The sequence below is a fragment of the Octopus sinensis genome, linkage group LG14 (genome assembly GCF_006345805.1).
Source record: "Octopus sinensis linkage group LG14, ASM634580v1, whole genome shotgun sequence".
Classification (NCBI taxonomy): Eukaryota; Metazoa; Mollusca; class Cephalopoda; order Octopoda; family Octopodidae; genus Octopus; species Octopus sinensis.
The window spans coordinates 63,018,090-63,034,875 of NC_043010.1; the positions used below are offsets into that span (position 1 = coordinate 63,018,090).

At 40.0% G+C, this 16,786-nt stretch overlaps 1 protein-coding gene across 1 annotated transcript in view; it reads right to left on the bottom strand.

The window, feature by feature from the left end:
* Positions 1-4,992: 4,992 nt before the first annotated feature.
* The window catches only part of LOC115219446 (zinc finger protein 239-like), a 14,998-nt gene continuing 3,204 nt past the window's right edge, over positions 4,993-16,786 (bottom strand). The window contains exons 2-3 of the mRNA XM_036509360.1: positions 5,089-6,283; positions 4,993-5,036 (exon numbers count right to left, since the gene is read on the bottom strand). Of these exons, the coding sequence (XP_036365253.1) occupies positions 5,203-6,283 (1,081 nt within the window). The 3' untranslated portion in view covers positions 4,993-5,036; positions 5,089-5,202. The remainder of the gene's footprint in view (positions 5,037-5,088; positions 6,284-16,786) is intronic.

Genomic DNA, 16,786 nt, shown 5'->3' on the forward strand with positions numbered 1-16,786 from the left:
TGTCTCATTTTACTGAAGCAACATTGTACTTTAATGTCTTGTCTCTAGTTAAACAAACTGTACCGGGTCGTCTCATTTCCAGCATAAAGCAACTGTTTTAGACTTTCATATAACTACAAACAGACATAAATACTTTTTGACTCTTTATCCAAAAGAAATTCCAGGATCTCAGAGCTAATGCGAGGGACTGATGGTAGCCATTTCCAGGAATTGAATGCATGGCTTTTGTGTGTGTATCTATGCATACACATACATGTATGTATGTATGTATGTATGTATGTAAGCATGTATGTATGTATGTATGTGTGTGTGTAAGTATGTGTGTATGTATATATGTAAGCATGTATGTAAGCATGTATGTATGTATGTGTGTATGTATGTATGTAAGCATGTATGTATGTGTGTGTATGTATGTGTGTGTGTGTATGTATGTATGTGTGAGTGTGTATGTGTGCATATCTTTTCTCTTGTCAAAGAAAATATTTCTTCATTTTTATGCTCGTTCTAGTCCAACGTCCCTCCATATTTATATTTTTGTTCAGTTTTCTTGTACGTCTCCACTGTCCTGTTTTTGTTCCCTACTTTGTCCCTCCATAAGTCCCAAATTTTATTTTGGCACTTACAGGAGCAACTGTCTTTGAAGACTCATATTGTCATTCAATGCTCGAAATGAGGAGTAGAAGACAGCCGACAACTGATGAAGGGTCGTTCTTTATGTTATTTGTCCTGTTTTCCATTTGTTTCTCTCATTGTTTGTGTATTGAACTCATTTACTTTCATATTTCATGTTGTTTATTGTTTAGTGACGTCCTGTACCCATATATGCATGTGTGTGTATATATATATATATATATACATATATGCATATATATATATATATATAAATGTATTTGAAATTTTTTAGAAAAACAAGACAAAGACAGGTGTATGAACAACAAGCAAGTGTATTAGTTTGATGCTTGGGAAAAATGAAAAAGTCTTTTTATGTTTCGAGCCTACACTCTTTAACAGAAAGGAATAAGAGAAAATAAACAAAGAGAATGAAAAAAAAACTTGTACATTTCTGTGGTCCAGCTTTATGAATATATACTAAAGGGACACCTGAATCACTGTGTATTTAATATTCAATTTGTCTTAAGTCCATTCTTCCATACTCACACAAGTTAAGCAAACAGGTTATGGGGATGTTGTTTTACAGATGGATGCTCTTTCTGTTGCTAATCCTTATTTGTTTTTTAAGCAATGGGTTTTTTATTTCACGTCTTCAAAGGCACAAGGCAGGTGGGCAATTCATTCAGAGAAGAAATGGCCACAACTGCACCACTCACAGCAAGTAACTTCCATGGATCCCAAATGTGAACCAAGGCACATACACACACAGGCTTCTGCACAGTTTCCATCGAGCAAATTTCATTTGCAAGGCATTGGTGAACTTGAAGCTGCAGTAGAACACATTCATCAAAGATGCCACAGACTGGGGATGAACCTGGAACCCTGTGGTTACAAAGGTGGCTTTTTGCTGCTGCTTCCTCATTGAAACCTTGTCCTGAATTTAGAAACCACCAACCTATGACAGACAATGTGGTAATTGTTGAAGCAAAAGACAAGATGGTCATGTATGACATGATGTTTGATATCACAGGAGCTCTGTCTGTTTCCCTGAAGAGATTTCATACTGTGACTGCAGGTCGATATTAGCTCTGTCTTTCTGTTCAGTATTGCTGTTGGGGTGGTTCATGTGTTACTTTCCAGTTGCAAATTCCTGGAGACAAATGCAAAAACATGACATGGAATATGTTACAGGTACTAAAAAAAAAAAGAAGGGTAGTGGTAGTTGGTAGATAGATAGATCGAAAAAGAAAGAGAGAGAGAGAGAGAGAGAGAGAGAGAGAGAGAGGTACATAAATAGATGGATAGATAAAGAGAAAGGGAAGTACACAGATACACAGAGATAAAAATATAGATAGAACAATGGATAGATGGAGAGAGAGAGAGGGGGAGAGAGAGGGAGAGAGAAATAGATAGACAGACAGATATAGGGATAGATGGACTGATAGAAAGATAGATCAAACATGCTTATTGTGAATATATTTTGTTTACATAAATACCACACATATATTGTATGTATAAATCTTATTTTATTATACATAAATGTGTTATATATATATGTATATGTATATATATATATATATATATATATGTAATTAAACAATTAATTCATTATTAAGTTAGAATTATTCAAAGAATACATTTGTATACAATGAATATTAAATGGATAAATAGTGGGGTGAGTATAGAGTATGGAGGGAGAGAGAATAGGGATTTTGAGGGTAAAAGGGAATTTGAATGGAAGGGAAAATAAAGGGTTTGAGGGGGCACTACAGCAATGCAAAAGTCTTCTACTTTTTATTTCAAGTATATCACCACCCACCCACCCACCCCCTGATCTGCCTCACACACACACAGACACACACCCACCCAGACGCAGAACCAATGTAAAGTTAGTTCGTTAAACACAGCAAATCACAAATCAAAATGTTATTTATCAGAATTTAAAAAAAAAGAAAAGAGAAAAAAAAAACTCCAATAAAATAAAATAAAATAAAGAAGAAAAAAAAAGGTGGGAGGGAGAGAAACAAAATAATGGTGTCCGAAGAATGCAGTAAATATTTCCAGCCGAGATTCTCTGCGATGTTCCATGGTGGATGGAATCAGTTTATTGTTTACTTTGGGATGTTGTCTGTCTGTGTGTCTGCAAATTAAGGGTTATGGAAGCAAATCATCATCATTCATCATTGTTCGACCGTGGTCGAGACAATGGAATTTACCATGCTACGCCAGACCTCACAGTCCATCATGGCATTACGGAGGTCCTGTTGCTGGATGCCTGTATCCCTGGAGATTACATCAGGGTAGGAGAGTGTGTGCCCTCTGGTATTGCGAGTAGATGGCTTCCAGAGGAGAAGAGTAGAAATTACTTCTTTTTCAGCTCTACAACAATGTCCAGCAAACTGGACTCTCCTACCTTTCACAAGAGATGACACAGGTGGTAGTTTCCCATATATTTGCATTTTGGTTGGATGGCGCTTCCACGAGAGATTTTGAGCTCTCATAAGGAGGTGAGTGTAGGTTCCATCCAACCGCCTCTCAGGCTTCTTTGATAGCGTCCAGGTTTCTGGAAGCAAATACAAGGTGGACAGTTCAACTGTTAACAATCCTTCTTCTCATATTTGAAACATTTTTTATTTTGATTACAATTTAATGACTTGTACTAGCTTTGTGTATTTTATTTAATTTTAAAGTATTTAATTATTTAAGTATTATTTTATTTTTCACTTATGTATATTTAGGATTTTCTGTGCCGGTGGCACGTAAAAAACACCCACTACACTCATGGAGTGGTTGGCGTTAGGAAGGGCAACCAGCTGTAGAAACACTGCCAGATCAGACTGGAGCCTGGTGCAGCCTTCTGGCTTCCCAGATCCCCGGTCGAACTGTCCAACCCATGCTAGCATGGAAAACGGACGTTAAACGATGATGATGATGATGATATATATATTAAAGTATATTTATTAATTAATTATTTTATTATTCTAGTTTATTTTTAACCTGATGAGCGACTATATTTATATCAAAGTGATTTCTCTTGCTACTATAATCATTTCTTAAATATAGTTGCGAAACATGTGTCGTTTTTCTACCTATTATATACGTTTTTATTATTATTTTTGCAATTTACTTAATTTTACATTTTATTGTTACTTTAATTTAAACTTTTCTATTATATGTAATTTTCTAGATGGTGTAATTTAATTGTTCATTTTGAATTGATAAAGGGTGGTTTTTTTCTAATTTTTTATATATATATGTTATATTGTGTGAAATTTGATTTAGTATTTCTAAATTGAAATTTTTTCCTTGTAAGTTTGGATTTTATTCCCTCGAATAATAATTATTATTATATTATATTTATAACTAACGTTTCTGAGAAATTACCCTCATTATCGTCAGTTATGGAACTTACAGGTAAAATAGAACCACTCTTTTGGAATTCATCATTGAAGGATATTCCTATACCATCTAGAAAAGAATATATTTTATTATATGTAATTTTCTAGATGGTGTAATTTAATTGTTCATTTTGAATTAATAAAAGGTGATTTTTTTTCTAATTTTTTATATATATATATTATATTGTGTGAAATTTGATTTAGTATTTCTAAATTGAATTTTTTTCCTTGGAAGTTTGGATTTTATTCCCTCAATTAATAATTACTATATATATATATATATATATATAATATATATATATATATACATATTTATATATTAATATATATATATATATATTTTAACATACCTGTGTACTTACATACCTACACACACACACACACACACACACATACATTTGAGTGAACAAACCAAAAGGAAGTAGCACTCAACACATTTGGTTGGAGTTACATCTGACAAGGTGGACATATCCTACATCCACGAAACTCTAAGTAATGCGGAACTGAGGTTAGACTCTTATTAAATACACATACATACGTGTGCATACACGTGCACATGCGCATATGCATGCGTGTATGTGTGTGTGCATGTTTATGAAAGCTATGAGAATCTCAGGCTGGTGATGCTTCTGTTGTTCTTCTTCGTCCGTCACCATCCGAAATGCTGTGTACCAATGATTGGTCAGTTGGTAGCCTGTTGCCAACGGTGAGATTGTTTATCAGACGTGATATCAAATAAATAAAAATATAATGTATAATGTATCTGTACCTATGTCTGTTACAGATAGATATATGTAGGTGTGTGTATAATCTATACGTACATACAATTTATATCTATATATCTATAGATGCATGTGTATGTATATACATACATGTATGTATGTATTTATATATATATATAATACACATAAATAGAATGTATGTGTATATACATGTGTGTATACATATCTATACATATATACATACACACACACAGGCATGTATATATATATATACACACACACACAAACTCATATATATATATATGTATGTATATATATATATATATATATATATATATATATATATATATATATATATGAGGTTTGACAAGTACCTATTGCATGTTTTTCTGGCCAGGGAGAGATTCCTGGCCATTAGTCCACTATCTTCTAGAAGATTCCCAGTCCAGTTCCGACCGGTTTCAACCAGTTCAAAGTTGTTTATATACCATTTCATTGTCCAACATTTTACTGTTGCTAGTGTTGTTGTTGTTGTTGTTGTTGTTATTGTAGCTGTTATTGTTGTTGTTTCCAGTGTTGTTGTGATGCGGATGATGATGATGCGGGTGGTGATGGGGCTGCGGGTTGTGTGCATGCTGTTGTTGTTGTTGTTGCTGCTGCTGCTGTTGTTGTTGTTGTTGGTGGTGATGGTGGTGTGGCTGTTGATGAGGGTGGTGGGTGTTGCTGTTGTTGTTGTTGTTGTTGTTATTGTTACTGTTGTTGTTGTTGTTATTGTTGTGGTGGTGGTTATTGTTGTTCTGGTTGTTGTTGTTGTAGCTGCTGTTTGCGCCAGCAGCCATTTGTTCAACGAGGTGCGTCTTTTCATGGCATTTGAGCAACGATTTGTACATGTAGACTTTCCCGCACAGGTTGCAACTGAGTGGTTTGTCGTTCACATGGCGCTTCATGTGGGTCTGTAGGTTCCCCTTCTGGCTGAACGCCCGCATGCACACGCTGCACGCAAACGGTTTGTCGCCCGTGTGGCGTCGCATGTGCACCTGAAGGTTCCCCTTCTGACTGAACGATTTGTTACACACAGAGCACTTAAAGGGTTTCTCCCCCGTGTGGGTGCGACTGTGGCAGCGGAGACTCGACACCTGGGAAAACGACTTCGGACACTGGTCACATGAGAACGGCTTTGCCCCGGTATGGATCCTCTGGTGGTTGATTAGCGACATCTTCTGCGAGAACACCTTCTCGCATATGTTACAGGTAAATGTTTTTAGTGATGACGCTGACGGATGCGACGACTGCCGGTGTCGCTTCAACTGGTCGTAGAGTGGAAATACTTGATCGCAAGCTTCACAAGGGAACTGTCTCCCCAGGGGAAACTGGGGTGACTGCATGCAGAACATCACACCAGGGACCTGATTGGTGGTGTTGGTGGTGCTTGTCGTGGTGGTGGTCGTCGTCGTGCCTGGAGTGGCACCAGTGGTGGCTCTGTTTGTGTACCCCATCATCTCCTGGCCCTGATTCAGCATCAACTGTCTGCTGTTTGGCTTTTGGGAGATCCTGCAAAAACAACAACAATGACAAATAAATAAATAGATAAATAAATATGATGGAAGTGGTGGCTGTCATGCAGGTAGTGGCAAAAATATACAGATTGTTTGTTGGAAGGATTGACTAACTACTGCGGTTTCAAAAAGTAACCCTAAACTCAATCACTAAAACCATTTACTGAAGAGGGCTAATAAGGTAGAAACATGTCCAGAGGAGTTGCTTCCCTTATTTACCTGATTAATTAAAATAATATTAGACATTCATTCACATTGGGGTTTTTTTTCCACAATGCATAATTGTGCATTATATACTTAATAAACTGCAGGGACCGATGTGTACACACACACACACATATGTAAATATCAATATAGCATAAGTTTAGTAATGATGATGATGAATATTTTATAAATATTACATATATTATAGATGTTATATATATGTAGGTGTATATATATATATATATATATATATATATATATATATAGGTGCAGGAGTGGCTGTGTGGTAGGTAGCTTGTTTACCAACCACATGGTTCCTGGTTCAGTCCCACTGTGTGGCACCTTGGGCAAGTGTCTTCTACTATAGCCTTGGGCCGACCAAAGTCATGATGTATGTGTGTGTATATGTTTGTGTGTCTGTGTTTGTCCCCCAACATCGCTTGAGAAACCAATGCTCGTGTATTTATGTCCCTGTAACTTAGCAGTTCGAGAAAAGAGACTGATAGAATAAGTACTAGGCTTCCAAAGAATAAGTCCTGGGGTCAAGTTGCTCAACTAAAGGTGGTGCTCCAGCATGGCCACAGGCAAATGACTAAAACAACTAAAGGAATAAAAGAATAAAAGAATATATATATATATATATATATACATATTGTACATATATTAAAGATGTCATACATTACATGTTTGTATATATATATATATATATTATATTATATATACAAATTATATGTAATATGATTATGCATGTACAACAAAGTGCAAATGTACAGTTCTATATTTAAGAGATGAGGAATTATACACATTATCTATATTATTTACATGTGCCCACGGGCATATAGTGTAGTGGTTAAGAGCATGGGCTACTAACCCTAAGATTCTGAGTTCGATTCCAGGCAGTGACCTGAATAATAATAATAATAATAATAATAATAATAATAATAATGATAATAATAATAATAATGATAATAACAACAACAACAACGAAAACTACCTTAGGAATGAGAACCCAGTTCAAAATTTCCCCAAGACACCTGATGAAGGCTGGAAGGTATATCAGCCGAAATGTTGTGTTAACAACAAACAAGATGAGGACAAATATTCGTTGAATGTAAATAATATAAAATGCAAATGTGTTAAGGGAAAAACTGGGTATAAGAGAGGAATCTGATTTCATTTGTAAGAGGGTAATGTGTGCTGTTTATGCGTATGGAAAGGAGAGCGGCATAAAGAAATAGCAAGCAGTAAATGTGGATAAAGCATGTGGAAGATGTGGGGAGTGGGGGTGCCAAGTAGTGAAGGTGTTGAGTTGACGGTGCAAATTGTCGTTTTTGACTACTGGAAGCCCCGTCACTTCCTCTGGCCTTACGTTCTGACTTCAAATACCACTGGGGTTGACTTTGTCTTTCATCCTCCTGGGGTTAATAAAATAAGTACCAGTTGGGCACTGGGGTTGACGCTATAGACACCCCCCCCCAACTGCTGGCCTTGTGGCAAAATTTGAAACCAGTATGTAATGATGCGTTATGTCTAGTATTATGCCCAATATTATAGCATAATGTAGAGCACTCAGCAAAGTGCATCCGAGACCCAAGAGAGGAGCTGCAGGGATGCATCGACCAAAGTATGTTGTGTTAGAAACTGAGAGAAAAGGAAAAAAATCATGGTGGAGTTGTAATTTCCATCGGTGAAGATGTCCTACATGTGTTGGTCCTGCTGTCATATTGGAACTCTGTCTGACCCACACAAATTGCAGAGATATGACAATGTGGAATTGTCTTTTGAACCATGTATCACCCATCAGATGCTCCAAATCATATTGATAAGTTTGAACACTGCCTCATAAAAAATCTAAGTTGTATCCCCAATAAAAATAGGATTCATTTGGGAGACTTCAGCTGACCCAATGTCAGTTGGCCCAGGAGTCACACACCCTCAGGAATGTCACTGAATCAATAAAAGCAAGCAGAATCCCTACTTTGCTTTTGTGACAAGCTGTTTATGGAGTAAATGACAAAGATGACAATTTTCTGGGCTTCTATTTCATAACAAATAATAGGGAATTCATCTCATGATGTGAAGGAGACACTGACAATTTTGTCTTGGATTAGACCATAATGGTGCTGACTGTGTGTGATTTAAAGGAAACCACACACATGTATCCTACAAAGGGAACCATGTCTCTTTAAACTTTCACAAAGCAAACAGGAAACTGATACAGAAAAAGATTCTTAAACAGAAAAGTCTCTCCACACATGAGAATGATGTCAGATTTAAGAAATTTATGTTAATAATGTTGGCCATACACAGAGAAAAAATGTTAATAATGCGAGCCGTATACATGAAATTTGTCTCAGAGAAAAAAGACCAACTTACATAAAAATATTATTCCCAGGGAAAGTTCTGACGAGATGAACAAAAATTGCAAACCACTTTAATATTCCCAGAAGAATCCCTATTTAAAGGGATACTTCTGGGAACTGAGAATAAGTTCAAACATTTCCATAAAAAAAAATAAGCGGCAAAGGAATTCAAACCAGCAGAAAATGGAAAAATAAACTTTAAAATTTACTTAAAATTTGCTAAAAAAAAACAGTACAAGATAGGACCATTCATCCAAGAAAATGGGTTCCCTGATTAGGAACCCCAAAAGGGCAAGCGAAATACTGAATGAACAATGATTTCTGTCTCCCCTTTGGAACACATGCACATCAGCAGACCAGAAGAATTCTTGGTTGCCACAACTAGATACAGCAAAACGACAAGGATTGATTACATCAACATTAAAGAGAAGGGGGATATAATATGAGCCATAGATGAAATGACCCTAATTTCAGGTACTGGCTCCAGTAGGTAGGTTCCTAGCAACCCTTCTAAAAACACGCAAATGGGTCCTAGCAAAACCATTGCCACTTCTTGAGAACTTCTTTGCAAGCAGTGAGCTACTAAACAAGTTAAAGGAAGGAATAATGTCCTATTCCTAAAGGAGAAAGCAGAACCCAGGCCTGACTCTCTGACCCCCGACTCTACATATGAACAAAGGGAAGAACAAAGGGAAACTGATTGTATCCCAAACAGAAAACAAATTGCTAAATGACATCCAGTTTGGTTTTTGACCAGGAAAAGTTGCAGCTGGGTGCTGAGAAACTTGTTTAAGCACTCAATCTGGATGTAATAAACCTTGACTCTACAACAGTTTAACCCTTTCGTTACCAACCTGGCTGAAACCGGCTCTGGCTCTGAGTACAAATGTCTTGTTTTCATGAGTTTTGAATTAAAATCTTCCACCAAACCTTAGTCACAATTTATGTTCCTAACATTAACTTAATGATAACTAAGCTATTTTACTAAATTCTTTGTTATATTTAAAGTAATTGAAAGAAATGCAGAGCATCTCAAAATAAATACAGTAATGAAAGGGTTAAAGTTGGTCATAGTATGATCTGGCACAAACTGTGGGATCTTGGCATTGTAGGAAACAGGAGAATGGCTACATGGCTTTATGAAAGTCAGTTGCAGCCGAAGAGGCTCTCTCTTAGAAAACATTAAGAGTAAGAGGAGTTCGTCAAAGAATTGTCCTGAGGCCACTGTTGTTCATAGTGGGGCTCACACAGATATACTCTCAGTTATACAGGCAACCATTTTCATGAGTCCTGTAATCATCATCATCGTTTAACATCCGTTTAACGTCCGTTTTCCGCGCTAGCACGGGTTGGATGGTTCGACCGGGGTCTGGGAAGCCAGGGGCTGCACCAGGCTCCAGTCTAATCTGGCAGTATTTCTACAGCTGGATGCCCTTCCTAACGCCAACCACTCTGCGAGTGTAGTGGGTGCTTTTTATGTGCCACTGGCACAGGTGCCAGGGGAGTCTGGCATCGGCCACGATCGGATGGTGCTTTTAACGTGCCACGAAAATACTAGATTGAGAAAAAAGTTTGTGCACCATGTTTAAATAATGATTTTTTATGCAAGAATTTATTAGAAAACAACAACTATGCTTCAAAACATGGTACATGAACTTTTTCCTCAACCTAATAACGCAGACAATAAAGAACCCTGGTGATAACTCCTTACTTGCAACAAAACTACTTAAATATTTTATACAAATAGGATGAAGACAACAATATGCAATTTAACATGTCAGGTACCACTTGTGGTTCATCACAAACATCACCCAGGAGGTGGTGAGCTGGCAGAACCATTAGCACGCCAGGCGAAAAGCTTAGCGGTATTTCGTTTGCCGTTACGTTTTGAGTTCAAATTCTGCTGAGGTCAACTTTGGCTTTCATCCTTTCAGGGTCGATTAAAGAAGTACCAGTTATGCACTGGGGTCGATATAATCGACTTAATCCATTTGTCTGTCCTTGTTTGTCCCCTCTGTGTGTGTAGCCCCTTGTGGGTAGTAAAGAAATAGGTATTTTGTTTGCTGTTACGTTCTGAGTTCAAATTCCGCCGAGGTTGACTTTGCCTTTCATCCTTTCGGGGTGGATAAATTAAGTACCAGTTACGCACTGGGGTCGATGTAATCAACTTAATCTCCTTGTCTGTCTTTGTTTGTCCCCTATGTGTTTAGCCTGTTGTGGGCAATAAAGAAATAACAAACATTACCCAGTTGCCAGTAACAAGCCATGGCAGTTGAAATGTTGGTAAATTTTACCCCACCCCTCCATCCTTTGCTGTCTTGAGTCAAAACCCGTTAGAGCAACACTTTAGGTTTCAACGGCCCACAGCTTTTCAATATTCCGTCAAAAAGCCTGAGAAATCAACATGGTGTGAATGTCAATGCTTTTGAGAGATAACTGGTCATCCTATTGACGGGAATAAACCTACCTAACGACAAGGAATGCAAATGACGACAATCAGCATCAAACTTGCTCGTTAACCAAAAAAAAATCAAGCAAAAGGAGGGGGGGGGGCTTAGTAAAAGTAGCTACAACAACAGCAATGCTCCAGCATGGCAAACAGCTTACAGGTTGAAATGGGTAAAAATGCATATATGGGGAGACACAGGTATACCTTCAAGGTGCCATCAAGTTTGTGTAAGAGAGTATAAGGACAGAGGATAATATAGGAAATATGTGTGTGGTAAGTAGCTTGCTTACCAACCACATGGTTCCAGGTTCAGTCCCACTGCGTGGCACGTTGGGCAAGTGTCTTCTACTATAGCATCGGGCCAATCAAAGCCTTGTGAGTGGATTTGGTAGACGGAAACTGAAAGAAGCCCGTCGTATATATGTATATGTCATATATATGTGTGTGTGTATATGTTTGTGTGTCTGTGTTTGTCCCCCCCCCCAACATCGCTTGACAACCGATACTGGTGTTTTTACGTCCCCGTAACTTAGCTTGGCAAAAGAGGCCGATAGAAAAAGTACTAGGCTTACAAAGAATAAGTCCTGGGGTCAATTTGCTCGACTAAAGGCAGTACTCCAGCATGGCCACAGTCAAATGAGTGAAACAAGTAAAAGAGTAAAGAGTAAAAGAGTACATATATATATATATATATATGATATATACAGGGTGGGCCAAAAGTCATTTACAACGTAGGTTTAATATACACTGGAATTGTCAAAGACAAGCTTCAGTTTTTCTAGAATTGAATAAAATAAAGAAGGATGAGAATACACATGTCCTTGTATATGATGAACAAAATGAATAATAATTATTATTATTATAATAATAGCTAACAGAAAATAAATAAAATGTGAAATGTTTTGGTGCGTGACTTTTGGTCCACACTGTATGTATGATAAACTAAATAAATACCAGTCGAGCCCTGGAGTTGATGTAATCTGCTTAGGTAGTCATGAGTAATAGCTTAAGAAAACTGCACCTCTCTGCTGAGACATGTTGAGTGTGCCAGGGTGCCAGAGTGGGCTCACCAAACTAGTGTGGCCTCAACACCAGACAGAGGTTGATGGAGAGAACATGCCGAGGTCTTCATCTTGCTGTGAAGGGAACATAGGCAATGCAATCCAATCTAACACACACACACACACACACATATATATGAGTGTATGTATATGTATATACTCACACACATATATGCATACACACAAACACACACACACATACATACACACAAACACACACACACGTAAATACACAAACACACGCACACACACACTCATATATACGTGTCTGTGTGTGTGTGCATGCGTGTATGTGTGCATGTGTGTGTGTGCATGCATGTATGTGTACATGTGTGTATGTGTGCATGTGTATGCATGTGTGTGCATGCGTGTATGTGTACGTGCATATGTATGTGTGCAGGAATGTGGCTTAGTGGTTAGAGTGTTGAACCCAAGATTGTAAAATTGCAGTTTCAATTCCTGGACCAGACAACACATTGTGTTCTTGAGCAAGATACTTCATTTCATGTTGCTCCAGTCCCCATCAGCTGGCAAAAATGAGGAATGCTGGGACGGATCGGCGTCCTGTCTGGGACAGGGGTTGGAAATATATGTTCCACAGAATTCAGGAAATCCCAAACTTATGAGCCTATGGTTCAGGAGTGACCCTTCATCATACTTTTGAAATACATACAAAACATACCTATATATCTATATACATATAATATATGTATATATATATATATATATATATATATATATATATATATATATATATTACTCTTTTCTCTTTTACTTGTTTCAGTCATTTGACTGTGGCCATGCTGGAGCACCGCCTTTAGTCGAGCAAATCGACCCCGGGACTTATTCTTTGTAAGCCCAGTACTTATTCTACCGGTCTCTTTTGCCGAACCGCTAAATGACGGGGACGTAAACACACAAGCATCGGTTGTCAAGCAATGCTAGGGGGACAAACACACCACACACACATATATATATATATATATATATATATATATATATATATATACATATATACGACAGGCTTCTTTCAGTTTCCGTCTACCAAATCCACTCACAAGGCATTGGTCGGCCCGGGGCTATAGCAGAAGACACTTGCCCAAGATGCCACGCAGTGGGACTGAACCCGGAACCATGTGGTTGGTTAGCAAGCTACTTACCACACAGCCACTCCTGCGCCTATATATATATATATATATATATATATATTATATATATATATGTTAGTTAGTTAGTTAATTTTTTGGCTCAAAAAGCAAAAAGCAAGGCCATGTAGGGGGACATGGAGTTATGTACAGAGTGGTGTTCATGTAAAGAGTTCAGGCCATTTGTGGTCAAGGGAGACTTTGAACCGAGCGGTCGTTGGCATCTTCACTATCTCGTCCGGTAGCTTATTCCACAGATCCGCAACCCGGATATATATATATATATATTTATATATAAATTGTAGTTGTGATACCTGTGCCGGTGGCATGTAAAATGCACCATCCAAACGTGACCGATGCCAGTGCCGCCTTGACGGGTGTTATGCCGGTGGCACGTAAAAAGCACCCACTACACTCACAGAGTGGTTGGCGTTAGGAAGGGCATCCAGCTGTAGAAACACTGCCAGATCAGACTGGAGCCTGGTGCAGCCTCCTGGCTTCTCAGACCATGCTAGCATGGAAAACTGACGTTAAACGATGATGATGATGATGATGATGATGATATATATATCATTATCATCATCATCATCATCATCATCGTTTAGCGTCCATTTTCCATGCTACCATGGGTTGGATGGTTCTACTGGGGTCTGTGAAGCCGGAAGGCTTCATCAGGCCCAGTCAGATCTGGCAGTGTTTCTACGGCTGGATGCCCTTCCTAACGCCAACCACTCCGTGAGTGTAGTGGGTGCTTTTTACGTGCCACCCGCACAGGTGCCAGACAGAGCTGGCAAACGGCCACGAACGGATGGTGCTTTTTATGTGCCACCGGCACGAGGGCCAGGCGAGGCTGGCAACAGACATCAACGGATGGTGCTTTTTACGTGCCACCGGCACGAGGCCAGTTGGGGCGGCGCTAGCAATAGTCGCGAAACGGAAGGTTCTCTTACATGCCACCGGCACTGGTAACACACACATATATATATATCATTAAGGTGGATATTTGCAATTTAGAACCGATAGGCAACAAGTACAGTTGTCACTAAAGTTACAGAAGGTGCTAGTAATGCATACATATGTTATATATATATATATATATACATGTGATGGTGCAATAGTCCACTGTGTCATGCTGAATCTCCCCAACAACTACGTTAAGGGTACATGTGTCTGTGGAGTGCTCAGCCACTTGCATGTTAATTTGGTCAGTGCGAGGCTATAGTAGAAGACACTTGCCCAAGGTGCTATGCAGTGGGACTGAACCTGGAACCATGTGGTTGGGAAGCCACCCCTGCACCTATATATATATGTGTGTGTGTGATACAAGAATGCTGATCATATAAAGTGGATGGAAGTCATGGAAGAAGGAGACCCAGGAAGACATGGGATGAAGTACTGAATGATGCTGTTCTCAAGATGCTGAGCCTAATAAAAGAGATGATTAAGGGCCGAGAAATCTGGTGCCTCACTGTACTGAAGACGACCTGTCCACCACAGCAGATTTGATATTAATGGTGGTGCCACATAGAAAGCACACAGTACACTCTGTGCAATGGCTGGCATTAGGAAGGGCATCCAGCTGTAGAAACCATGCTGCAGAACAGACAATGGAGCCTGGTGTAGTCCCTGACCTTACCAGCTCATGTCAGGGCATCCAACCCATGGCAGCATGGAAAACTGATATTAAAGGATGATGATGACATTTATCTTTACATATTCAAGGTGGTGCTGCAACATGACCATGGTCCAAAGACTGAAACTAGTAAAAGGATATATATATATGGTGAGAATGGATGAAGATAGGTGTGTGAAAAAGTGCCACACCCTGGCAGTTGAGGGGACCTGTGGAAGAGGTAGACCCAGGAAAACCTGGGTCGAGGTGGTGAAGCACGACCTTCGAACTCTAGGTCTCACCAAGGAAATGACCAGAGACCGAGACCTATGGAAGTATGCTGTGCGTGAGAAGACCCGGCAAGACCAGTGAGAACAATCAAAATCAAATCATATATCAGAAAGCAGGGGTTAAGTGACCCATCCGTTCCTGTCCGCTGTCAGCCTCGTCTGGCACCCGTGCCGGTGATACGTAAAAGCACCATTCGCTCGTGGCCGTTTGCCAGCTCTGCCTGGCCCCCGTGTCGGTGGCACGTAAAAGCACCATCCGTTCGTGTTCGTTGCCAGCCTCACCTGGCCCTGTGCCGGTGACACGTAAAAGCACCGTCCGTTCGTGGCCGTTTGCCAGCTCTGTCTGGCCGCGTGTCGGTGGCACGTAAAAGCACCATCCGTTCATGCCCGTTGCCAGCCTCGGCTGGCCCCCGTGTTGGTGACACGTAAAATCACCGTCCGTTTGTGGCCGTTTACCAGCTCTGTCTGGCCCCGTGTCAGTGGCACGTAAAAGCACCATCCGTTCGTGGCCGTTTGCCAGCTCTGTCTGGCCCCGTGTCGGTGGCACGTAAAAGCACCATCCGTTCGTGTCCGTTGCCAGCCTCGGCTGGCCCCCGTGCCGGTGACACGTAAAAGCACCGTCCGTTTGTGGCCGTTTGCCAGCTCTGTCTGGCAACCGTGTCGGTGGCACGTAAAAGCACCATCCGTTCACGTCCGTTGCCAGCCTCGGCTGGCCCCCGTGCCGGTGACACGTAAAAGCACCGTCCGTTCGTGGCCGTTTGCCAGCTCTGTCTGGCCCCGTGTCGGTGGCACGTAAAAGCACCATCCGTTTGTGTCCGTTGCCAGCATCGCCTGGCCCCGTGCCGGTGACACGTAAAAGCACCATCCGTTCGTGGCCGTTCACCAGCTCTGTCTGGCACCTGTGCAGGTGGCACGTGAAAAGCACCCACTACACTCGCGGAGTGGTTGGCGTTAGGAAGGGCATCCAGCCGTAGAAACACTGCCAGATCTGACTGGGCCTGACGAAGCCTTCCAGCTTCACAGACCCCAGTTGACCCGTCTAACCCATGCTAGCATGGAAAGCGGACGCTAAATGATGATGATGATGATGATATATATATATATATATATATGGTAGAACTGGTAATGTGCCATACTAAATGCTTAGCAGCTCCATTTTGGATCTTTGCACCGAGAGTTTGGATCCTTTTCAAATCCCAACTTATCCTTTCATCCTTTTGAGTGTGTGATGGTGGTGGTGGTGGTGATAAAGTATAAGTCAAGTATGTGGTTGATGTAACTGTCTCAACACCTTTCCACTAAAATTGCAGACCTTGTGCCTATATTAGAAACAATTACATACGAGGGTGAGTCAAAAAAGTGATGCCATTTTGT